This window comes from Pristis pectinata, chromosome 4 (genome assembly GCF_009764475.1).
Source record: "Pristis pectinata isolate sPriPec2 chromosome 4, sPriPec2.1.pri, whole genome shotgun sequence".
In the NCBI taxonomy this organism is placed as follows: Eukaryota; Metazoa; Chordata; class Chondrichthyes; order Rhinopristiformes; family Pristidae; genus Pristis; species Pristis pectinata.
In genome coordinates this window covers 87,860,260-87,887,478 of record NC_067408.1, presented here as the reverse complement: position 1 = coordinate 87,887,478, position 27,219 = coordinate 87,860,260, and the positions used below count along the sequence as shown (strand labels likewise).

Below are 27,219 nucleotides of genomic sequence, written 5' to 3'. Positions count from 1 at the left end.
ACTTGTCTTAACATAACATAGCCAACCTGAACAAATCTCTTAAGCAATGCAATAATGTAGAGAAACAAATAGAATGGTTATTCTGATCAGACACTATAATTATTTCAGCTGCAATCCATCCTTCTCAGTAGCAGTGGAACAGCAGTGTTAAGTATTTATCAGATTCACCTGTGAGGACAGCCTTGACATATCTTCTGATCAGCAAAGGAACCACCAAGAACTTTGCTGAGCATTGTTGCATGGCCAAGAGCTTTCAACGCTTCATCCAGGCTATCCACTAGTGAGTTGAAGAACTCCAAAGCATCATGCTGCTCTCGAAGATTGACTGGTTCACCCCAAAGCCTAAGGTTGTAAAAAGTAAAAGTAATACATTGCCTTATACTACACAGAAAGAAGAATCTCTTCCATATCATGTTTGCTTCAGATTCACTATTTTATGCTGTTATCCCAATCCTGAACTCAGTCCGTTAAATAATCTCCTTACAATTGCTTTATCCATTTCTCTACATCTTATGTGTACATTTAATTCCCATTTTCTTTGATGAAAGAAAAGTCAGTACAGTGTTAATACATTTGATAACTAAGATGATTACATTTCCACTTTAATAATGTCAATAATTGTCACATACTTTCCCACTCTCCTTTTAGGAATCCGGTCTGAAATTATTGACATTTCAGCATAAGGAACAGACACAATTTTTAAGCTACAAACCTGAATTGTTTCCAGAAACCTCTAGGCACATAGTACTGCAATCTGGAGGCAGCCAAATGGCCAAAAATGACCTGAAGATGTCTAAGAACCCCAATATTATATTCCTTCCGATCTTCAGTTTTTCCAATTACTGGTTTGTCATAATGGTGGTGGTAACTGAAAACATCATCTCTAGGATCAACATTACTCTGTAAAAATATCCGATATCAAATAGGGTTGAAATAAAATTAACAGAACTATCAAAAGAAGACAGTTTTACATTTGCAGCAGACTTACAAATAGTTAAACTTGTTAGAAATAGTTGGAATTGTTAAACATAACTTTGGTAGGCCCCAATGTATCACAGCGGGACATTTAATGGTATTACCCATTAGCTGCATCTTCCCTTTCAAAATGCTGTACTAGTTAATTATTGGAAACTTGAGCTGACCACACAGCAATGAAAGAAACAGGGCAGAGAGAGATCCTAATCTATATCATTTTGGGATTAGGAAATGACATCTGAAAGGAACAAGGTGGCTGTGGTAAAGGGGCTAATTTAATATTAAATTCGATACGAGGAAATAAAGATAAGGTAGGACAGATTGGATTAAAAGGCTGGGAGAAACAGCGAGAATAGCCATGTAAAATTTTGCTTTTAACTGACACTTAATCTCCTGAAACTATCCACACGAAGGAATTATCTGACCAATAATAGTTACATTTTAGTTTCGGAGAGATTGACAATTTATATTAGGTTTCTGCATGCAACAGCAGTTGCAAATAACTCCAGCATTTAATTTCTAATTACTGTGCAAATATAGAATCTTCATAGTGTTTAATTTTTGTCAATGGTAAAGCAAAGAGTAAAATCCATTTTTGCTAAGCTACTTTGGACAGAAGCTTCGAAATATACATACACAACTACACATTAACCCCTCACCTGAAATTCCTGTACCACTTATGCATAAACAGAGAATCAGTTTGTTACTTTGACAAAAAAATTTGGTCAATCGAACATTTGATCATTTTCAATATTTGTATAATTATGGTATTTTCTACAAATGACTGAATTATTCTCTATACTTAAAGTAGTTTATTCACTGCAGTATTGAGACTAGTTTTCTGAAACAAGTTTTAACTTAATTGGAATGGCTAGCAACATTTTAAAAAGATTTCATCATAACAAAATAAACATTAGAATACATTTGCAGCACTTTGCAGTTACCTACCAAGTTCAATAACAGCTTGGGTACTGAAGCATATTCTACCAAAGAGAAGATTAAAGCCATTAATTTCTATACATAAAGACAGTTGTATTTAGTTTTCACCTCATTGTCCTGCTTTTCGTCCCCAGATGTATCATCATCAACATCACTACCAGTGCCTTCGATAGTAAGGATACCATTTCTAATAGCTGGAATCATATATAGCTGCTGAATAACAGAATTCATGTAACAAGTAGCACCAGCATTCTTTAATCCCACAAATCCTTTCGATGGACGTGGTCCTACTGGTGGTAAGTACTCCCACTCCGTCAGTGCTTCACAACCTAAACAAAAAAATGTCACCAATTAATACTTCATTGGCATTTCACCTATTTTAAATATATCATGAACAGTTTGCAGATATGGATTTTTCACTTAGACTAAATGGTTGAAAAAGATCAAAATTAGACCAGATAATTAGATATTTTTAAATATCTCTGGCAGAGTAATTAACATAATATGGTAAATTCCAGACTGCATGATAACTCATAATTTCTAGGATAGGGACATGTTCGGCACAGCTTTGTGGGCCGAAGGGCCTCAATTGTGCTGTAATTGTTCTATGTTCTAACTCAGATTCATGTTTCTACCCCAGTGGCAATATATTTCATGTAAATTAAATTTTTTTTTTGAAGAAAAATAAGTAGCAGATTTCTTTAAAAGTTCATTTCAAAATTAAATGTTTTAAGATCAATGGCTTGAATAAGGGCTAAGGACATTAAGAGTGCTGCAATATTTTATTCTAGTTTTGACGTGATGAATTTGCAGAGATGATAATAATTCTGAAATAGTACTCCATGATGTATTGGAAGCATCAAAAACATTTTTGGTCAGTACTTGAGGTTAACACAGCTAAACAAACAAGTAAAATAACCTAAAAGGAAAAACAGCAAAATTTTGTTACTATTTGATTGCAAAGCAAATCGAAGTTTGTGTCCAATAAAATAGCCACATTGAGGTTCATTAACTTTATCCGTATTAAGACAAATTAATGTGTTATGGTTGAGATACCATTAAACATCTTATGCATCTAATTTATGTGATTCCATTTTATGCAACTTTGTTCTCGTGACTGTGCTTTTTGTTTCAACCACCGTGAAATGTATTCAGACATGTAAAATATTTCTATATACATTTTCGCTGAGACTCCCTATACCTTAGCAACAAAGGGAACACTCAAAATATTCCAGAGCTCTTAATCCACCTCTCATCTCCCTCAACACTGTCCTATACCACACAGCCCACTCTAACACCCAAACCCAACCCCCCCCCCATTCTATCATCTCTATCAGCATACCATTTCTCTCTCAATACAGTAACGTAGATCTAGTTAAAGTTAAAAGATTTGCTAAAGCTCCATTCTACACAAAAAGACATTCATCAAATGAGAGCTCAGAAAGAAACAGTTCATTTGGCTGCAGGGCACATGGTTAAAGCTAGGCTCCCTGGTACTACAAATCATAATATTGTGTAAGTTCTTTTGTATACTAGACCAGATTTAAATGAACAAATCCTTCCATGTGGATTATCAAGGTCACAAAATCATAGGCTTGAATTTATATGAACATCAGCAAATGAAATAGTTTTGAAGTACAGTCACTGTTGCAATGTCACAAAAAAATATAGCAAGCCACCTATGTACAAGAAGCTCCTACAAACAGCAATGATCAGATGGACTTGCTTTTAGTATTGAATGTGTTCAAATCCCTTTTGTGAGCTTGAATCCAAAACCTTCTGAATTCAAGGTACAAAATGCTACCAACTGAGCTACAGTTGATAGATCAAATAAATCTACTCGACTATATTCCATTGAGTTTATTTGCTAATCTGAATGCACATCAAATCAACCAGCAACTAATTTTCAAGTACCTGCATAATACATATCTGTTATAGTGTCCACTATTTGTTTGAGGTTTTGTACACAACCAACAGCCAATGCTACCAGCAACTCAAAGCCAGCATTGATTGCAGCAGGTGCACTGCAGACAGGAATTGCTTGTTCAGATGGCAACTCTCCACTCTTCTTGTATTGTAGGTATACATTAGAGGCTGGAAAGATGAAGTCATCTATCAGCTCCTGCAAAACAAAACAGGATCCGTTACTTATAGTTAGTTCATGTTGGGCAAGATCAATTGTCAAAGAGTCAAAATCAATCTAGTTTTACAGCTCTCACTGTTCTGTACATCTAAATGTAAGCTGAGGACAACATAATACTTACAGGAAATTTAAGTTTTCAAAGTCCTCCACATTTCTTTAAATGCTGTCAGACTTTGAAATGCACAACACTGCAAGCTCGCATCAAAGCTTTAAAGATGGTGTAGTAAAGCTCAATGTCCAATTACAATAATCAGACAGTTGCACTAAATTATTACACAGAAGAAAGTTTGTTCAAAAATGTAAAGCAATTCGTAACTGGAAAATTTGCAATTTATTAGTAAAGATTACTTCTTAACTCTCAAGTTCACTTTCTTGATGCACTCCCCAATTACAAAGGCCCCACCACATTTTTTGTTGGGCACATTGAAAGAGGAACCTCAGAACAAATATTCTATGTTAAGAGACACCAACACAGAATTAAATCACTTGACAAGATGACCACAATATTCGGCTTCATCCTTCCAGCTGACGATAATGGATAGCAGGACAGAAGAATAACATTGATGAAAAACACAGTGATGCTGGAGGAACTCAGCAGATCAGGCAGTATCCGTGGAGAAAAGCAGGCAGTCAATGTTTGGGGGCAGGACGCTTCCTCAGGACGAAAGATAGGAAAAGGGGAAACCCAATATATCGGAGGGAAAAGCAAAGCAGTGATAGGTGAACAAAAGAGGGGAGGTGGGGTGGGCACAGAGTGGTGATAGGTAGATGCAGGTAAGAGATAGTGATAGGCAGGTGTGGGGGAGGAGGGGAGAGCAGATCCACTGGGGTAAGAAGAGAGAAGAGGAGAGAGGGGAAGAAAAAAGGCTAGGAAAGGGAAGCAGCAGCATGGTGGTGGGGGGGATGTGGGGAAGGAGGGTAGGGATTACCTAACGTAGGAAAATTCAATATTCATGTCCTTTGTTTATCCAGAAGAATAATGCTGGCTGATTCTACTCCAATTCAGAAAGTTGCACCCTTACCCATTCCCTGATCAAAACAGTCTTAATTAATAGTTTGACTTATAATTGTACTTTATATTTTTGGTTGCAAGAAGACATGAAATATTGACATTGTCTGTACACAAATTAAACATAAACACGTCAATAAATACAGAATCCCCTGAAGTAAAGTCAATGATATCATAGAGAATTTACTACTACAAAAATAGTAAATTAAAAGCAAATCAACTGGCAACAGAAATGATATTTCGCAGTCGAGGTTTGAATGCAATGGTGCAGAAAGAGAAAACTGATATTAAGTTGTAAATATACTAATTCTACAGCATAACATTACATGTGTATACACCTGTAACAAATTGTGTAACACCATCTTTTACAATGGGTATGAAATCTTGAAAATAATTCTGCTACAGGGTCTTGCATTTTTTTTTACAAAAGTCTGGTAGACGTTTTCTGACACGATCTCAAACATGGACTAAAGACTTGAATACCAGAAGTGAGACCCCAACAAGGCAGAATATGACCAAGTGTAGCTTAAGCAGCAATCATAAGTTGGAAATGGTAATTAATGGTAAATGAGGAAAAAAACTCTTCCAGTTGCTAGAATCATACTTTCCACAAAACATGACACAGAGCTGATGAACTTCCAGCAATCAATCAGAAGTTCTTCAGCTGTTTCAGCAGCTTTCACTCCATCACAAGGCTGGAGGTGGGGATGTTCACTTATTTTTAACATTCAGTTTCAGACACAGCTCTTTAACTAATGCAGTAGCTCTGCATGCAGTGAGCACACATTAGACATAGCTAACGTTAAGGCTTAGGGTGATAAGTGGCATGTCATATTCATGCCACCAAGTCAGAAGCAATAACCATCTCTCTTTCATATTGCAGTTACTAAATCCTGTCATAATTTTTTTGTGGAGTGGATGATCATCGATCAGAAACTGATCTGGACTAGTCATTTATGTACTGTGGCTATAAGAGCTGGACAGAGATTGTGTATTCTGTGATGAAGGACTCAGTTTGTTACTCTCAATTTCTATCATCCACAAGACACAGATCTTAGTGTGATTGAATCATTTCCAGCAAGACTTTATGTCTTGCACTGTACTGCTGCCACAAAACAAATTTCACAACATATGTCAGTGATAATAAACCTGATCTGAGACAAAACACTTGAGAAGCTTGACCATCCAATGCTGAGCAGCTCCCCCATTACACTCCATCTACCATAATAAATATTCACTTCCTCTGCCATGTGCACCAAGGACATAATTGTCATTTACAAGATGCACTGTAGCAACTCACCAAGGCTTCTTCAAAGGCATCTACAAAGCATACTACCTGTAACCCTACAAAACTACCTATTAAGTTCCCTTCCAAGGCACATACCATTCTGACTGGCAAGTATATTGCTATACCTTCACCACTGTTGGTCCAAAAGCCATAAACTTCCAACCCAATGTTGTGGGAGCACCTTCTTCACGTGGACTGCAACACCTCAAGATTGTTCATCCTCACTTTTTCAAGGTCAATTGGGGATGGGAAACAAATTTCTCAGCAGCACTACCCACGTTAAACTTCTTCCATTTTAATTCTCCATTTCCATATTAATTATGGATGGTGACAATATAAATTTGACACAATGCAATTACTGATAAGTGGGGAGATCTTACTAAGAAATATAAAATCTTAAGTGGACACGACAGGGTAAGTGTCAAGATGTTTTCACCAGTGGGAAAACTGCAAATGAGGGGCTGGTCATTTAAAACCAAAATATGTAGAAATTTCTTCTCACAGAGGATAATGAGTATCTGAAGTGGAGGCAGTCAAACTCGTGAAAGATCAGGGGTAGGGGGGCCATGGGGATCTGGCACAGAGGAGGAGGAGTTGAGGCCTGGGGTAGGTGAACCATATTGAAAGGCAGAGCAGGCTTAAGGGGCCAGGTGGCCTACTCCTGCTCCTATTTTGTGTTCTTGCATACTTACTCTCCAATTAACCTAGGAAACAGGTTATTTAGTTCAGATGATAGGTAGCTATAATTACAAACTTATAACTTTATATCTGAGCAATTTTCATATTTGGGGTTCAGAAATTATCAAGAAAAATAAGGGAACAGCTCACAACTTGAAAATGGGTGCTTCTTTTGTAGCATGTAGAGTCTAAACATTTGCCTTGATTTAAAGACTTGCATTTTCATTTTTGCTCTCATATGCAAACTGCCTTTCCCTTCAGCCTAAAACATGATTTGTTAATTTCTGACTACTTAGTTTATCTCTATCTTACTCTCCAGCTCCAAACTTTTACTGCTTCTTGGCATTTAGAGTCATTTCTGCTTCCGACCCAACTGTTTAAAAAAAATTCTCAACCATTCCATCCCACAGTTGCTCATTCTTCTGGTCTTCATTCTGCCAATTCAGCTCTAAAAATTCTCAGCATGAAGGTTCGATAACAGCCAGACTCACTGCCATTCAGTCCCTATTGGTAGTGCAGAAATCTTAGAATTTTAAGAGATAATTCACTTAGGTACATGTTATTGAAAGGCAAAAAACTGTAGAGGGTAAAGACCTGAAATAGAAACAGAAAATGCTGCAGACACTCATCACGTCAGGCGGTGTCTTTGCAGAGAGAAACAATTAATGTTTGTGGCTTTCACACAAACTGGAAAAGTGAGAAAACAAGTGTTTTCAGTTGTGGAGAAGGTGTGGGGTGAGGGAAGGAAGCAAACAAAATATCAGTGATAGGGTGGAGACCTAAAGAATCCACACGATAGTTATTGTCACTTAAAAGAGGGTGTGAAGACTTGGTAATTGTAAATAATCTGCCTGGAGGTGTAACTAGAGTGAGATGAAAAAGAATGTTGGAGAAAAGTAACATTGGAACATGGCAATTGCTGGAAATTAAAAATAACAGAATTCTAAAAATATTCAGCAGATCAGATAGCAACTGCAAGGAGAAAGAAAATGAATCAGGCCACAGGTTGATGACACATCAGAACTGACCAGCAACTAGAGGGAAAGTCAATGAGGTAGCCCATTTCATCTACTTCACTCCTTTTAGCTGTCTCAATCAAATCTTCTCCAAGTCCTTTTTCCCCTACCTGTGGCACTTTTCTGCACTGCCCCTGGTGGTTCAATTGACATTCAGATGCCCATTGCCTCACTCTATGCGTGATTTCTGCCATGATCCACAATTCTCAGCTTTTTATAAGTTAACAGAAAATGATACAGATTCTCTGCAGTAAGCTTCTGATCCCTATGTCTCCAATTCTACTGTTAAATTTAACTTCCCTTCCACTCCAAACACTGTTTCTTTTCCAAGATGCAATTTAAAATACATTCTATCACATCTGGTGGGCCCAAATTTGTAATGCTGCACATTAACATATTTAAAATAATAATGTGCCTTATTCTTCTGAGGTAGGCTGTTCATACAATATTCTACATTGAGCACAAGCATACTACTGATTTGTTGGGGGCAGTGTTAACTGACTTACATTGAAGTTCTCCTGAGAGATTCGGCCCCAGTACATACTATTTTCAAAATAAATAATTTTAACAATACAAGGGCAGTGTCAGGGTCAGTGCAAAAGTTAACTACTTAAAAAAGGTTTTAATTTTATCATCCATTAATCAAATACCAAGCAGCAACTGTTTACCATTGAAATAGAGCTATATGCTTATGAAAGAACTTAAATTGCCAACAGTTGAGACCTTAATACTATGTGCAATATTTACATTTGCTGTGCATTACAGCTTCTTAACAACCAGTTAATATTTGCCAGTTACTGTAGAAGCAAAATGAAAAAAAATTGACATTTTATGATAATATCCAAGTGATCAAAAAAAACATAATATACAAAACTCAGTCTGCTGTTGGAACATACCTTAATAAGATTAGCCCCTCCTTTTTCTGAACCTATATGAAATTTCTTTTCAGGTGTCTGGAATGCCAATAGCTCCTTTGTAACTCCAAGATGACCCTCCAGAATTGTTTCTTCAACACCAGTTTCACTTGTTCGCTTCACCTCATCCTAACATTTAAAAAGACGATTATAAACTTTTGATAATTAAATTCAAAACGCACATCATTAAGGCTTTTTAAGAAAAGAGATGCACTTAAAATATTATTTGTTAAGACTACACACTATCTTTAGTCTTGTGACAAAGTTTAACTTTTGTAGACATAAGCTCTGACATATATTCCCTCCCACCCCCAAATCACTCCTGTATTTTGGCAACATTTTAAGCAACTAATGTAAGATCTACACTGCTGAGGGAATAATGTTTGTGAGAGCATTTTACATGGTATGATAAATCAACACACCATCTGTTTGAAGTGAACATCTTTCAGCACTGTTTGAGGAGCAGTTTGCCTTGAGTTCAGCCCTATATTCCTCCACAACCAAATATTTATATGAACAAATCATCTGATTATTCATTATTAGGACTTAGCTCTGCGCACATTGGTTGACAACTGCCTATATTAAATAGCCACACTACAAAATGTAATTCAGAAGTTATTACGCACTTAGCAATGTGCTTAGGAGGCCAAAATTATTCCTTTCTAACTCATGACTTGCACATCATATCTCCCAGGGGGAAAGGTTCTCAGTTAAACATTACAAACAAGCCCAGTGTAGGAGGGAGGGTGTGGAGGGCAAGCAAGGGGGTTGCTGGGCAGGCAGCCATGCAAGGGGTTGGAGGTGGGGATGGGAGAACAGGCCAGTGTGCATTCCTATGCACTGGTGAGACACATCTGATGCTGGTCACCCAACTGTGGTGAGAAGACTAAAGAGGAAACTTGACACAAGACACCTCCATCAAGGTGAAATCTTAGAAACGTGGAACCATTTGTCATCATCCTCCCTGTCAACAGTCATTAAGGAAATAATTGGTTGTCTCTCTCTTCCAAGAAAGACACTTTTCAACCTCTTTCAATTCTCCTAGCAACATACCACTTTTCAATTTCTGTTCACAACTGTCAAGCCAGCTTGGCAAGCTGATTGTTCTAATTTCTGCTCTCCCTATTAGCAAGAAGTCTGCACTGTACTGTTTATCCACTGCAAACCCTCAAATGTGGAACAAATATTTGACTGCTGTGAAATCAGACTGTACAATTTCAGTTCCTGTTCCACCAGCAACAAGCTAGTCATCAACTCTGATCTGCCAGATTTGTCAGGATTTTCCTGTCAACCCTCACAATTTTAGCTCCCTCAATAAAGAATTGAAACCCCACTGCACATTTCAAATTTCAATCTCTAACATAACAATTCCCTGGATGCCAGCTCAATTACTCCCAAAACCCAATGCTGTAGCAAGAGTGAGAAACCAAGAGAATACTGTGCTTGGGAGGTGTGGAATTCAGGAAAAAGAGCAAGGGCAAAATGGCCAGTGTGGATATAATAGAATGAGAACAGAGGACAAAGTGTTGGTAGTGGGCAAAGGTATATTAAAGATCAGAAAAAGTGGAGGATTAGGAGGGGAAGGGAGGCAGGTTAAAAAAAAAGGTCATTCTGATTTGACAGAATATGGCCAATCCAGCATTTTGGAATTTTATTTGCAGCAGAACTCACTGTGATAGATAACTGAGAAAACACCACCAGCAAACTCTGTCCAGCAGGCACACCTAGAGCACTCTGGTTCCAATGCTTAATACGAAAGTAATATGAAAGTAATTCAAATGGTATGTGTGACAAAAATGAAGCCTTTATCTAAATTTTTGGGTCAGTGGAATAAAATTAGTTGCATCTTACTGTTTTTAGGAAACTATGGAGAACGGTTTGTTAATCCCCATAATCCCCGACAGACAGGATTTCAATATGCCAACACATGTTTTAACTAGAGCTATTTTTTGTTATGTGTAACAACTCCAATTGCATATTTCCATAAGATGATGTTCGGACATACAATGTAGTTGCCATAAGGCAGAAGTAAACCTTAATAAACTAGAGTAGCAAGAGGGAAAGTATATTGCAGATGCTGGAAACAGAAGTAAAAAAAAATGGAAATCAAAAGAAAAAAACTGATAAACTTTGACCAAACACCATCTGTATAGTAAAATTAGTAGGGTTAGCTATTGTAGGCGGATGATTTTGCATCACATTCAAATATTAACTCCATCTTCCTATCATCACAGAAGTGGTGCAGTGGCTTGTTTATATAAGAGCACACATGGAGCATTTGAGAAAATCCCTTTCTCAAGTAGAACATATAACACAAGAACAGAGGGATTCTGGCTGACCTGCTGAGTTTCTCCAGCATTTTTCTGATTTCATTTGAGATTTCCAGTATCTGTTCTGTTACGCTTTTAGAACATAAGTTTTGATGGAGAAGTTTACAGCTAGCACCTCATTTTCCATGTTAATTTCAGCTTGAGTGTTGAAGGGAAATAGGGATAATCCTGGAAACTATAGACCGGTGAGTCTCATGTCAGTGGTAGGGAAGTTAATGGAGAGGATTCTTCGGGATAGGATTTATGAGCATTTGGAAAACCATGGCCTAATTAGGGACCAACAGCATGGCTTTGTGCAGGGCAAGTCGTTCCTTACTAACTTGATTGAGTTTTGAGGTGACCAAGGTGATTGATGAAGGTAGAGCTGTAGATGTTGTCTACATGGATTTTAGTAAGGTATTTGACAAGGTCCCTCATAGGAGGCTGATCCAGAAGATTAAGATGCATGGAATCCATGGTGAATTGGCCGTTTGGATTTAGAAATGATCTGGATGAAAACGTAGGTGGGTGGATTAGTAAGTCTGCAGACTATACGAAGTTTGCTGGTGTTGTGAATAGCATAGAAGATTGCCAAAGGATACAGCGGGATATAGATCAGTTGCAGATATGGGTGGAGAAATGGCAGATAGTATTAAACCTGGCCAGATGTGAAGTGTTGCGCTTTGGTAGATCAAATGTAAAGGGACAGTACACTGTTAATGGCATGACCCTTAACAGTGCTGATGTGCAGAGGGATCTTGGGGTCTAAATCCATAGCTCCCTGAAAGTGGCTATGCAGGTTGATAGGGTGGTAAAGAAGGTGTATGGCATGCTTGCCTTTATTAGGCAAAGAATTGAGTTCAAGTCAAGAAGTTAAGTTGCAGCTTTATAAAACTCTAGTTAGGCCACATCTGGAGTATTGCATTCAATTCTGGTTGTCAATCCCCATTACAAGAAGGATATGGAGGCTTTGGAGAGAGTGCCGAAGGGGTTTCCCAGGATGCTGCCTGGATTAGAGGGCATGTACTATAAAGGAGTTGAACAAATTTGGGTTGTTTTCTCTGGAGTGGCGGAGGCTGAGGGGAGATCTGATAGAGGTTTATAAGATGATGAGAGGCATAGACAGAGCACACAGCCTGTATCTTTTTCCCAGGTTTGAAATGTCTAATACCAGAGGGCATGCATTTAAGGTGTGAGGGGGGTAAGTTCCGAGGAGAAGTGCAGGACAAGTTTTTTTTTAAAACACAGAGAGTGGTGGGTGCCTGGAATGCACTGCCGGGGTGGTGGTGGAGGCAAATATGACAGAGGTGTTCAAGAGGCTCTTAGACAGGCACATGAATGTGCAGGAAATGGAGGGATATGGACATTGAGCAGGCAGAAGGGTTTAGTTTGGTTGGGCATTTGATTACCAATTTAATTAGTTTGGCACAACATCGTGGGCTGAAGGGCCTGTACCTGTGCTGTCCTGTTCTACGAATGGTTGAATCAAGCCTGCATCAGTAAGGGTAAAATTGCCAGAGGAATTTCATACTTTTAGTGAAATACTAGCTTTTGGTCTTTATCTGTATTGAATTTTTCATTTCAATCAGTGCAGGTCAATAAGCTGCCATGAATTATTTTCGAAAATTCAAAGCACTCTTTGGTTTTGTATCTGTTACACGTCAAAGTTCTGCATAGAAAATGTATCTCTGAAAGAATGCAGTTTGGAAATTCTGGTCATTTGTACAACTTCCCAGCTTAGGTCAATCACTATGAACAAGCCACACTAATTTATGCCTCTTAAGAAATTTACCACAACAAAGATGGCAAAGCATTTAACGTGCATGTCTAACACGAAGAGGAAACCTTCTGTTTAATGCAGATGTAAAAACAAAGATGATATGAACTGAGAGCATATGGAGTCAGCAAAGATCAAAGCTGGCCTTGAGAGCACGACATTGTGCAGTATCCAGTCTTAATCACATCAAAGTGAAACTTGGTACTGATAGCTTTGCGAAAATCCTGAAGACATCCAATACCAAAAGAAAATTAAAATAAAAAACTATAATGGAACACAAACTTTGGAAAAGATAGAAAAGGCACTGCAAAATACAGAATGGCCCTAAGAGGAGCTAAGTCACTTTATCAACTTGGCTGCTCATCGTACAATGTGGTCAAACCTAACTTTGCTCCTCAGTGATATTCTTCTCCCCAGGGTCCTACTGTATTTTCAAAGAGAAAATGAAAATAAAGTTTAAAAATGTAGAAGATTAGTCTTATTTACAAGATCACAACAAACCACAGAGAAGTGTGACAAAACATATAACATGAAGAACATTTAATGGCCTGAATTGTGCTGCCATGCTGTGAAAACACACTTGCAACTGTGTGGCTCCCAACAACTGAGGCCTCATTTCTGTGATAGTTCTACAAAGCAGATGAGTTTGAGAGCAGATAGTAAAGCTCAGATGGCGGACTCCAAGACCCTGTCCCAAAGCTATCTTAAAGACCTGGCAGCAGCTTTGCTGTCTGAAGACTTTTCAAGCATCCCTTAATTTCCCCAATGATTTTAAATACTTGGAAAAGGGCAAAATACAAATAAAAGTGATTCAATTAAATGTTAAAAAAGATAAGTTTAAACTCCAAAAAAATAATTAAAACAAATACAAACTGAAATAAATTTAAAGAAAAAAAGAAACCTTTTTAATGGCCAGCAATTCTACTCAAATAAATGGGACCATAAGAGATATATTAGTCATCTGAGAAGCCAAATACAAAGCATACATCGTCTATGAGCTCCAGTGGAAAAACACACCCTGAGCTCAGTGGCAGAGGAGGAAGTCAGATGTACCAGCACCTGATCTCCAAAGTGTTTCATACTTCAGTGCCGTAATGTGCAAGAGTGAAAGTAAACAATGTAGTGACACACAAAGGACATAGCTGATAGTTTACTAATGGAAAAGATAATTGTGGATTGGTCCATTATTTATGCATAAAATATAGATGTATTGAACCAAGGGTAGCATGGAGTTTAACTATGGTTAACAAAATCACTTTGCTGTACTGCACATAAGCAGAATAAACAAAAGGAAATAATGTTATTATAACCACGTGGTGCAATACTCTGGAGTGCATGCATACACTGTCCATGATAGAATGAGTAATTGCACTTTTGATTCCAGAAGCAAAGTACTTCACACTTCTGTTCTGCCAACTTGGATTAAAATAAGCAAAACTTGTCTCAATTTTGTGAGTACTATAAAGATGTAAAATAAGTAGTTTTCATTCCTGGGCAACTACAGCATACTAACTTATGCTCAATTATACAAGAATTGGCCAGATGGTTAGCAAGTGAGGAGGAAAGCTCTCGACTGTGGGCAGATGGTTATGGCTTAGTCAGTTGGGCAGAAATGGCAATGGATCTCAATCAAGTTTGAGGTATTGCATTTGGGGAAGTGCAATGTCGCAAGGAAATGCACAATAAATCAGATGATACTGAAAGATATAGAGGAATGAATGGTCTTTGGAATCTAGGACCATAGATCTTTAACAGGAGGACAGGTAAACTGGTGGTTAAAAAGGACATATGGGATCCTTTCCTGTATTAACTGAGGCACAGGATATGAGCAAAGACAAAGCTAGAACTGTATACAACACTAGTTGGACCATAGTTTCAGTGTGTGTAATACTCTGCTCTTGGTTTACAAGAAAGGAATGACTGATTGAAGATGCAGTGGAGATTCAAGAGATATCGGTAGACTGGAAAATTTTAGCTGCGAGAAAAGACTGGACAGGAAGGAGTGGTCTTCTTTCCAATAGACGAGCCAGAGGGAGATTTAATTGACGTGTATATAATTAAAAGATATTTCAAAAGAGTAAATAAGATGGACCCATTTCTCTTACACATCAAGAATTAGAAGGTATAGATTTGTACTAATTGATATTAGGATTAGAGACAAGGGGAAGTTTTCTCACTCATCGTATGGAGGGGGGGTAATCTGGAACTCAATGACTGGAGGTGCGGTAGAAGTAGAAACCTGCTAATAAAAAGAAACTTTTAATAAAATGTGGATGTGTACATGAAGAATTGTGACCTACAGGACCAATAAGGTGTTGGAAGATGGGATTAGGTTACCTTGCTCTTTCTATCACCAGTTTGGACACAATGGCCTCCTTTGGTGTTGTAATTTTTCAATGATTTGTACAGCACTGCCAGAAATGAAGAACCAGAAGGGAATCAACATTCATTGCCCTGGCTGAAAGGTGATCCACGTCTCACAGGGACAACCAAGAACAAGGGGAAAAAAATTCTATAATAAAATGTCCTGCATACCAATGACAGAATAAATATCAACAACCCTCCAGTTTATATTTTCTAAAATCTGACTTTTCTAAACTACAAACTTTACTCACTCTAATCCTCTTGAGCCAGTCAATTTCATTGTTGAGCAGAACTTCTGCGTTAGGCAGGTTAATGTTACTGTTGTACGCGTAGTTAAGCAGATGCCTTAAAAGTGTGAAGTAATCTGCTGAATGTTTTGCTCTCTCTCTTGCAGTACTCTGGCAGCAGGAAAACAAGTAAAAATTAAATGCAGTCAATATCATTACTGCTGAATACATGTCAAATTTAGACAAGTTTTAATGCATTAATAGTTACTGATAATTCAATTGGTTGATTGATTCCCCATTATCATTTGTCATTTTAAGATTAGACTTCAAAATTAAAGTCAATAAAAACAATATATTCAGAGTGCTTTAAAGTCTTGGAAAGTTGCTTACTGCTAATACTGTGAAGAGCAGAGTAATGAAGAAAAGGAGCGGTCGATGTCCCATACAGCACCTGGTAGCCATTAGAAAGAACTGCTCTTGGGCCATCTGCCTAACTGCTCTGTAAAATTTCAAGAATTTGGCTTTTAGTTTGAATTGTCATAGCATCTGCATATTTACATATTATTTCAAAGGTTTTGCCATTTTTCTTCTTTAGTTTCTTTATACTTAAGTTATACATGCATAAAGCTCCAGTTAACAAAGAAATTGGTCAGTCCCAGTGTCTCTGCCCAACAGCTTAGAGTTAGAAAAGGAACCCTCAAATGAGGAAGGTAGGTGTTACATCTCCCACTGTCGCATGAGGAAATGCCAGGAGATGGTTAAGGGTCAATTGGGGGGGGGGGGGGGGGGGTCGCTGGAACCCCACTGGAGGTGATGGAACTCATGGATGATGATCATTAAATATAAAAGACTGGTGAGGTGAAGGAGAGGATGAGGGGAACCTATCCTCCAAACAATGAGAGGAGTGTGAGCAGACATGCAGGCAAAAGAAGATGTGGTAGAAAGCCCTTTAAACTATTAGAGGGAAAGCTTAGATTAAGGGAAAAGGAATCCATTTTAATGGCACTGGGGTGTGTACATTTTCAGCATCAAAGTAGACACAAAGAGTGAGAAAATAGGAGAATAGAATGGAGTCCTTAAAGGAAGCAGAATAGGATATGGTGTAGTCTAGATAGCTGAGAGTCGGGGAGCCTATAGCTTATATTGATAGCTAACCTATCACCTGAGACTGAAATGTAGATATGAAGAAAGGGACTGGAAGAGTCAGAAGTGCAACTTGGTGTGAGAGCAGGGTGGAAATCAGCAACAAAGGCAATGAAACTTTCCAGTTCTGTACAAATGCAGTAACAGCACTAATACAGTCATAAACGTAACAGAAAATTTTTTGAAGGAAGAGATCTGAATAGGACTAAATCAAAGGTTATTCCACATTGCTAAAAAAAATAGGCATAGCTTGGAAGTTCCAGGAATTGTTAAGAAAGAGTTTAACCAGATGAAAGGGGGAGTTGGTGTAAGGGGAGTAGTTGGGTTTCTGTTCAGGTAAAGGTCCACATTGAATGCACAAAAATACATTCCAGTTTCTTGGTCACTAACTCATCTCTACAATGGACATGAATCTTTTGATACTTCCATTCCACACAAGGATGGTCTTAAGGCCCTACAGACGGTTTTTTTTTCCGACGATAGCCAGAAAATCATGAAAAACAATCTTAAATTAACCCACCCATTTAATTAACAGGAATGACATTAAAATGTTGCAAAGCTATTTTCTCATTATAAGTGCAAATCATTTTAAAATCTTAAATTTGAAGTGACAAATAACAGTCTCAGGACAACAAACTGATCAAAGTTACAAAAGAAACTGATTTTTGGCCATGAAGTTTTGTGAAATAATTGAAGAGCTATGATTGAATGTTCTCAAAATACATATGAAAAACCACGTCCATGAAACTACTTAATTTTTTTTGGTACAAGTATGCAAATTTAAAGACCTATATTTGCTTGAGTTTTACAATTTATTTACCCATTAAATTTTGGAATGCCAAGCAATTCTGTGCAAAGCAGAAGTACCAAGCCTGAATATTCCTTGTTTTGTTCTTCATGGTAAACTGGCTAGTTAATTCGACATTCAAATTGACTCCTACACTTTTCTTATGCTTTAAAACATGTCTTGCCCATTTATACTAATGCACTGCATGGAATGCACTGCCTGGGGTGGTGGTCGAGGCAGATACATTGGACAGGTTTAAGAGTTTGTTGGATAGGCATATGAAGGAATGTGAGATAAAGGGATATGCGGGAGGAAAAGGTTAGTGTGAGGGTGGTTTGATGGACAGCACAACATGGTGGGCCGAAGGGCCTGTTTTGTGCTGTATGGTTCACTCAAAGCAACTGTTAACAGCAATATAAACCAATTGGTAAATTTCCTCCACACTGATTCATTTAAAAATATTCCATCTCTACTTATTAAACCCTCCTCATATCTCAACAAGTAAACTTACTTTGTGTCAGTGAATAAGGCAAAATATTGATTCAGGCATGATATTCTATTAGCTGGTATCCAGTACTCCATTCTATTCCAACTGGTAGTTATGAAAAAATGTACTTACTTGCTGTGACAGTGGAGCAGCAAATCAATTATGAAGGTCTGCCATGCCTTTTCTTTACTAAGTGTATCTAGTGCCGTTGGAACCAGTGCAAAGCACAGTGTCATCACCTCCAGGGCTTCACAGCAAACATGCTCATCTTCAGAATCTGGCTCACTTCCTGCATTTGTCTTCAAATACAAGAATATTCAATTTAAGGCAAGATTTTATTTCTGAAAAAGGAGCAAACTTAGATCTATTTTCTAAAAACAGTTACATCTAAACGACCAAATGTTTTTTTAGACATGTTTTCCCTCCCTCAATCTTCTACAAATATAAAAATCATGTGAAAGGGGACAATGAGACAAACAATAACAGGAATAACAACCATAAACGAGTTACATTCTCCAAATAAGTATAGTTAAATACATAACGATTTAATATACATAACGATTTAATATACACTTCCCAAGAAAGTACACCTGCGCCTCTACTTCCTCAGGAGGCTAAATAAATTTGACATGCCCCTTTGACCCTCACCAATTTTTATTCGTGCACCATAGAAAGAATCCCATCCGGATGCGTCATGGCTTGATATGGCAACTGCTCTGCCTGAGACTGCAAGAAACTGCAGAGAGTTGTGGACACAGCTCAGCACATCACAAAAACCAGCCTCCCCTTCATAGACTGTCTACACTTCTCGCTGCCTCAGTAAAGCAGCCAATAGAGTCAAAGATCCCTCCCACCTTAGACATTCCCTCCTCTTCCCCCCTCCCAATAAGCCTGAAAGCACCTACCACCAGGCTCAAGGACAGTTCTATTCCACTGTCATAAGACTCCTGAATGGTCTCCTTGTACAAGATATACTCTTGACTTCACAATCTACCTCATCATGGCCTTGCACCTTATTGTCTGCCTGCACTGCACTCTCTCTGTAACACTATACAGGAAGTCCCCGACTTACAAACGTCCGTACGACCTTCGTGGTCCCCGGGCCAAGTGCGCATGCGCGGATACTGTTCCGAGTTACACACAAAATCGGGTTACGAACAGGTCTCAAAAACGGAACCCGTTCGTAACCTGGGGACTTCCTGTATTCTGCATTCTGTTTTTGCTTCTGCCTTGTACTACCTCAATGTTCTGATGTGATGAAATGATCTGTATGGATGGCATGCAAAACAAAGTTTTAAACTGTACCTCAAAACATGTGGCAATAATAAACCAATTTACTTAAATCTGTACATTGCACTGATATTTAAAACAAAAATTCGACTGCATCTGATGGATCACTTTTGTTTGCATATAATCTTCATCAGTCATTCAAAGCACCAAACCAAAAAAATCCTGCATTGTTTAACACAGTAAATCATCCAAATGTGCCAGCTTGTTTTGTTGTAACATAATTTGTTCATAATATTGTAATGCTGCTGTATCATTACTTAATTTGTAATGTTTGCAATATTATAGTGCCAACCAACTTTATGTGCACATTGTTTAATTTACAGATTTGAACAATTTCCTGACATCTACCATCCAAATTCGTAATAAATTCAAGTACTATTCACTCTACGTTTAAAATTCACACTGCTAGTGTTTTCTTCTCTTGTCAAGCCAGATCATTAGGTTTATATAATTAACACTGATCAGTTTATAACATTTAGAGATAAACTGCCATGTCTATAGTGAAATAAGGGTCGTACATGAACCCTTGCCATTTCACCGCCTTCATTCTTTATGGGTCTTAGTACCGAGAGTCAACGTTTATATTATGAGAAAGGAGACACAGGAGACTGCAGATGCTATAAACAAAATCTGCTGGAGGTTGAGCAGTATCTGCTGGGGAACGATCAACATTTCAGGCTGAAACCCTGCATCAGGACACAGAGTGGAGAGGGGAGACAGCCAGTATAAAGATGAGAGGGAGAGGTGAGATATTAGTCAGTGGTGATTGGCGGACCCGGGTGGGAGGGGAAAAGGGAAATTGTTGAAGGCTGATGGACAGATTGAGCCAGGTAGGGAAGGGGGAGGAGCGGAGCTGGGATACATGTTAGATGGAGGCAGACAAAAGGAGAGGAAGATGGAGCCAGGAAGGTGGGGGTTGAAGATGGAGCCAGGAAAAGGGGTGGGGGGGTGGTGGGAGGGGGTTGAAGCTGGAGACAAGCTTCTGGAGTGTAATAAGCAGGAACACAAAGGTTACTAGTGCTGGAATCTGATGTAGAATGGGTTTAAAGAGAAATTGCCATGACTATAGTGAAAAGGGTGTCTCCACTCCCTCTCCACCTCAGTCCAATTACCCCTGGTCTTTGTCTTACCACTCCCCTTCTCCTCTTTACGTATACTGGCCATCTCCTCGCAGGGTTGACCCAAAAGTCAACAATTCCTCCCCCCACCCCCCCCCCCCCAAACACAGATGCTGCTCAACCCATTGAGTTCCTCCAGCAAATTTGTTGTTTTATATAGTGTATTATTGCCCCTGAAATGCTCCTAAAAATTATGTTTAATTAGCATATGATAATATTGCACAAGTGGCATCCAACTTGAATTACTGATCTCTCTCATCATGAAGATTCATAGGTTTTTTTCTTTTGACAATCAAGCTGTATCTATTTACAGCATTTTTCCACATGTCCATGTACAAAAGGTCACAACATCCAAGTTTTTAAATAGCCTATAACTAGAGCTGCCCCAAAATATTTAGTAGGTAGACCAATTTTACATACATTACAATTGATCTGGATTTATTATTAAACATGAATTTTGTTGTGACAGAAGGCTTTAATAAGGGTTACAGAAAAGTTATCACATTTATAATCAAATAGTTCTTAAAGATTCCAGAGGTACTCTGTGAACTGTCTCATAAATCAGCATTCACTGAAGTAAATATATAAATTCACAGTCAAATATTCTACAGGTGGTTCTCTTTCCAACTTCCCTCAATATGGCACCATTATTTCAGCAAGCACAATTTTAATCTCAAACACATTTTTCTAATTGATTTAGAATTCCCAATGGATATAGAAGCAAAATTAAATTCTTGAAAAACAATTGTAAAATTAACTTACTTTTTCATATATTTTGCTGATGTCTTCACTTGAACTGAATACAAGCTGTATTGAGCCACAGCCCGAGGCCCAAACAATTTTTTGGACTGCTCTAATAACACAGATGTCTGGGATGTATTTTGAGGCCTTCGAGAGAAAACAATAATATAATTGAAAATATCTTTCTCACTCATATAGAGAACGAACTCTACATGGAGTTTCATTTTCTTGACATCTCACATGCATAATTATCAAGATTAAGGTACACAAGAGATTATTTCGTTATGCCCCTTCCTTTTTATGCTCATAACCAAAACACCTTGGTTATCGGAACTTCAGCATTTCATGATTTAGGGCATTCAGCATCAGCTCACAGAAGACTGCATTTCTTGCTTTACACCAGAAGGCTATTAATTAGCCTATCACGTGTCTGTGGATGACCACTGAATGTACGACAAAAAAAAGTGGATGCCAATTTCTTGCCAGATTTGGGGCAACTGATGTTGAGAATTTATCACGTTGGAACTTGATCGAGGCATCCAAATCTTCCCAACACCAAGAATTCAACAATTAACTGCAATTGTGTCGAGATGGAAAAGTAATAAACTAATGCGCCAACCACAATTTTAGCATTTCATAAGATTTTAAACCATACGTCAGAAACAAGACAGCCCTGTACCTTCTGTCACGTAAAAAACAAAAATGTTCAAATGTAAATATTTACAGATGTTGATGCTCATTTGTGATGTCATTTGCCATGTTACTTTTAGTTTCATGATTTTAAAAAGTTCTTTGCCCATGAGTACCAGGTCTGCTGCAATGAGCTTCGAACTTGATTGGCTGCATTGATCACGAAATACCCATTAATGCTTTACAATGGCAACACTAAATGATATGTGGTATTAATATTCCAAGCTCTGCCTTTCAAGTTCCCCAACCCAACTCCAAATTTCTTTTTCATATCTTCTCAGATGACAGCAGCAGTAAGGTTCCCCTTGATTTTAAGTATAAGCATATCGTTCAGCCAACAACTATCAATTTTAAACTTATTTGCATACTTTCATCACTAAATGAGAATCAAGAGCAGAGACACAACCACATTTTTGTTAACATCACTTTACATGGGGAGTGTTGAAGCCAATGACAGCACCTCAACTGCTCTAGTTGTGATCAGCTAACTTAGCACAGACCAGCAATCAAATTTAGGAGTCTTCTAGTCAGTTAGCTCAGTAATCACACCAAGCTACACAAATACCAATAAAACTATTTTTGAAGTCCAAAATTAATGGTAATTTTTTTTAAAGTTTCCTACCAATAATATATTGGAAAACCATTTTGTCAAAATCAAAACAAAATTAAAAGCTATTTCTAAATACACTACCTTGTAATGGTATTCAGCCAAACAAATCATGAAGGCCTCAGTTTATGCTGAGTTAGCTGATAAACAGGGGCATAAAGGGCACTACAGTTGATCTCAGCACCCCATTTTAGAGGAGGAAGAGGAGAATTTAGACTTCCTGCTTCTGATTGCTACCCATGGCAATCATTTGCTGGAAAACGTGCAAAGGATATACAGGAGGAGGACAGGAATAGTCAGTTGAGATGCCCTCCAATGTCAAACAGCCTGACAGCACTATCTAGGCCCATGTCAAGAATGAGCATTTAAGCAAGATTACAAAATGTCCAGAACCCACGGAACCGTACCTCAGCATGAGTTAGTGCCTACAGAAGAGGAAGAATGAAAAAAAAATTGGAGGGAAAAAAGCAATTAAAATCTCAGTAACAGCACTTGAACAGCATCAATTAATCTTAAATTAATCAAAGAATTTTTTGACCAGTTTTAAACTATCATAATAAAGATATCTTAAAGGTACATCTGCTTCAAACATTATAAACATTTTTTGAAGGTAAATTATGTGCACAAATGGCCAAAATGCACAGTGCAGTCAAGTAAACACAAAGTAAAAACTTTTGCTTTGTTTTGTAATAACCAAATTAATCCAACTGTTTGAATTTATATTGCACTTCAAATACAATAAAATGTTTAACATAATTGAATTATGAACTAATTTCTCCATTAGGCAGATAAAAGTTGCACACCATGATCCCACAAACAAATGAAATGAATGACCATGCTTTTTGGAAAAAATAGGGCTCAAGATCTTTCAGAATATTAAGCTATTTTATAGCAGTTTACAATGCAGCATTCCTACAGTTGCACACGAGTGCTAATCCAGAGAAGGCAGGTAAACTAAATATTCTGAATAAAAGGGAATATGGCTGTTAAATGCTAAATACTGAGAAGAAAACACATTTGTAAAATATACCCCTTGGATGTATATCATAACCAGCCATGTGGCGCAATCAGTTTGTTTTGGCATGTTTCGCAATTCCAAGCAACAGATCTCTAATTGTGTTTAGCCTCTTCACAAATTCCTCACTCTTTCAACAACCTACTTAACCAACATGAATGATGGACCACACTTTTACTCATCTACTCCCTCCCTATCAAAGACATAACTTCTGAGTTTTCCCCTTTTAATTTTTTTCTTCTTCTCTGGAATTTTCCTTCCATGTGTTTCTGCCATTTTTGTTCCTGTTCCTTAAATTTTCTCTCTCATCACTGGTCGCTCATCACTGGATTTATTGAAAATCCAATTTGTTTAACAGCCGGGTTTAGTCACACACAGAAGTTATACAATCACTTAACCTGAAATTAGCATTCATCTCATCTACTGCTGTCAATTTATTGCAGTAAGCCACTGGAATCCTGCTCCTTGCATCTTTTCCAAAATACTTCAATTTTAGCTTTATTCCCCCTTTTCTCTCAATGTTTCTTCTTCATACCACTGTATAAGTTATACAGAAACACAAACTGATGAATAAAACACTACCTTCCCTCTACCAATTTTGGAAAACAGCCCAAAAGCACAATGTGATTTTTTTTATCCCCATTTCTTCTGCCAACCATCTTCTCTGTGGCTTGAGTTACAATGGCAATTAATACCAAATCAGAGCAAGTTTATGTTGTAAGAATCTCCAATGACCAATGGATTTATTCAATGCAAATCTCTTCACAAAGGACCTTAAAAATAAGCAAACAACTGAGGCTTTATCCCATTAAAATGGATCAGATTTAAACATGAATCAGGGTGAAAGGATCACATTCAATTCACTGTACAACCATGTTCCCAGGTGCATTTTCTAATTGGTGATGCTGGACAACAATAATTGATAGAATGCCAACTTGATATTTTAACTATTACTGATTACAGACCTGGATGCACTGAAGCAAATATGTTTTAAATACAATAATTCAGTACATATTTGGAATAGTAACCAAGATTTAAACATGAGGAATACCTAGAGAGTAGAACTCTCCACATCAGGCTGCTGTTAATTGATACAGCTCGGCGTTCAACACAATCATTAAGCTTCAACTTGGGCCTCTGTACTTCCCTCTGCAACTGGATCCTCGACTTCCTCATCAGCAGACCTCAGTGAGGATTGGTAACATCTCCTCCTCGCTGACCATCAAACACAGGTGCACCTCAAGGCTGTGTGCTTAGTCCCATTCTAATCCCATATACTCAGCTCTAATGCCAAATACAAATCCTCCAATGACACCATTGTTGCTGGATGAATCACTGGTGGAGATGAGTCAGTTTACCAGAGTGAGATAAGACACCTGGTTGAGTGGTGCCACAACAACAATCTCTTGCTCAGTGTCAGTAAAACCAAAGAAGTGATTGCTGACCTCAGGAAGGGGAAGGAGGGTGAACATGCGCCAGTCTATATTGTGGGATCAGCAGCTTGAAATTCCTGGGTGATAATATATCAGATAACCTGTCCTGGGCCCAGCACATAGATAAAATCACAAGGAAAGCACACCAGCATCTTTACTTTCTTAGAAGGTTAAGGAGGTTCGGCATGTCACTGCACACTCTTAACAAACTTCTACAGATGTACTGTTGAAAGCATCGTGACTGGCTGTATTATGGTCTGGTAAGGCAATTCAAATGTGCAGGAACACAAGCTGTTGCAGAGAGTAGTGGACTCACCCCAATAAATCATGGGTATATCCCTCCCTATCATCGAAATATCAACACGAGGTGCTGCCTCAAGGAGGAAACATCCATCATCAAAGAACCCCACCATCCAGGCCATGCCATCTTCACGCTGCTACCATCGGGCAGGAGGTACCGAAGCCTGAGGTCTCACCATCAGGTTCAAGAACGTCTCCTTTTCTTTAACCATTCGGTTCTTGAACCAACCTGCACAGCCCTAATCACTAACTCACTATAGCAACACTATGACCACTTTGCATGACAATGGACTTTTTTTTTGTCCCAATTGTGTTCCTTCTTGTATAGTTTACGTTTAGTTTATGTTTTTGAGGTGAATATTGCATCTGTAATGCTATACGCCTGTGATACTGCTGCAAGTAAGTTTTTCATTGTACTTGTACATTTATATACTTGTGCATGTGACAATAAACTTGACTTTGAACAGCCAACAAGGAGACCTTGCTGTTGTTGATATTTTCTAATCGGAATACCCATAGAAAAGGAACAGAAAACTCTGAATTTAGGTGACAGAAGAATTCACTTGTTGGTCAGTCACATGTCTGATATGCACATAAATGGCATCAAAATCACAACAATGCATGGGGCCTCACGTCCCACTTAAGCTCAAAGTTTAGGTCTAAGTACATCAAAACTCACAAGTCTGAATTAAGCTGAGGTAGCCATTTAACATTTATTAGAGACTCTTGTTAATAATTAGTTCATTTAACCATCAGCAACTCTGCCCCAAAGGGATCCTGATCAGTTTCTACCTGTCATTTACAGGCATTTTATCTTTAACTTTTACAAAGTAGTACTTTCATTCTCAAGCTATTCATGGTTGACCAGCCAGCAGGGATCCAACACTTGGACTATATGCAGCAGCATTTCAAAGCAAAATCCTCCAAATCCTCACCTGGTGCCAAGGTCCTGAATAACACACATACTGCTCCATTGGGTAGGTCACGTCATTTATATACCCAACTCCAAACTTCTGAAACAGACACTGTACAGAGCTCTGTTATGGCAAGAAATTATCAGGGGAACAAAGTGAAAGAGTTGGTTTTCAAAGCCTGAAAATCCCTGGTTCATGTCTGCTCTAAATAGAGCAGTTGGGGCAGCATTGAGAAGCTCAAGTCAATGCATCAGGAGCATACAGAAGCCCAGCATAAACAAGGCAAGGAGTGCACCACAAGCGACCCTCCCACCATCTCATCAGATACCTCCTGCCTCAATAGGTTCCATATTGGCTTTGGTCACATCAGAACTGAGGTGAAGACCATCATAACTCCCAAGGAACCACCTAAGTAAACGTGCAGATATGAGTTTACTGTCAAGAAACTATTTCAGCTCTATTCAAATAACTAATCCCAACTAGAACAATTCCACATGAACAGTCTAACCGGAGAATTCCACGAGGTGAGCAGCTTTTCTACAAAGCAGTCAAACCAGTGAATCGACCTCAGATTCAGAAATATCTACTTAATTTACAGTAAATGACATTCCAAGATTTAATTTATGGAAAATATATGGTTTCCAAAAGGTTCAATTGCCAGTCATATTAATTCAAGTTGTATATGGACGTGGGGCTTCTGAAACAATCAAAAAAGTCAGTAATTTAAAAAAAAATGCAGATCCATATGGAAAGATCTTTGGCATTACAGCTATAACTACAGCCATTTAAGGTGCTCAGAACTATTAGAAACCAAAAAGGTTTTTGGACAAAACTTCAAGCTGGCAGTGTTAACCAGATAAATCATAATATTCTTAAAATTAGAAAAGGTTCCTTCCAAATGACAACCACCTCCATGAACTAGAGTGGCAATTTAGTCCCTTATTTCCAATACCAATACCATCCCCTGCCCTCCCCCCCCCCCCCAGATTTTGCCATTCACCTACACACTTGGTGCAATTTACATAGGCTAATTAACTTACCAACCCACTTGTCTT

At 38.2% G+C, this 27,219-nt stretch overlaps 1 protein-coding gene across 1 annotated transcript in view; it reads right to left on the bottom strand.

Moving 5' to 3' along the window:
• The window catches only part of usp9 (ubiquitin specific peptidase 9), a 196,747-nt gene that overhangs the window by 58,735 nt on the left and 110,793 nt on the right, over positions 1 to 27,219 (bottom strand). Inside the window, 9 exon segments of the mRNA XM_052015032.1 lie at positions 169 to 342; positions 713 to 900; positions 2,023 to 2,243; positions 3,829 to 4,036; positions 8,945 to 9,091; positions 15,664 to 15,810; positions 16,030 to 16,138; positions 18,189 to 18,355; positions 21,227 to 21,352. Of these exon segments, the coding sequence (XP_051870992.1) occupies positions 169 to 342; positions 713 to 900; positions 2,023 to 2,243; positions 3,829 to 4,036; positions 8,945 to 9,091; positions 15,664 to 15,810; positions 16,030 to 16,138; positions 18,189 to 18,355; positions 21,227 to 21,352 (1,487 nt within the window).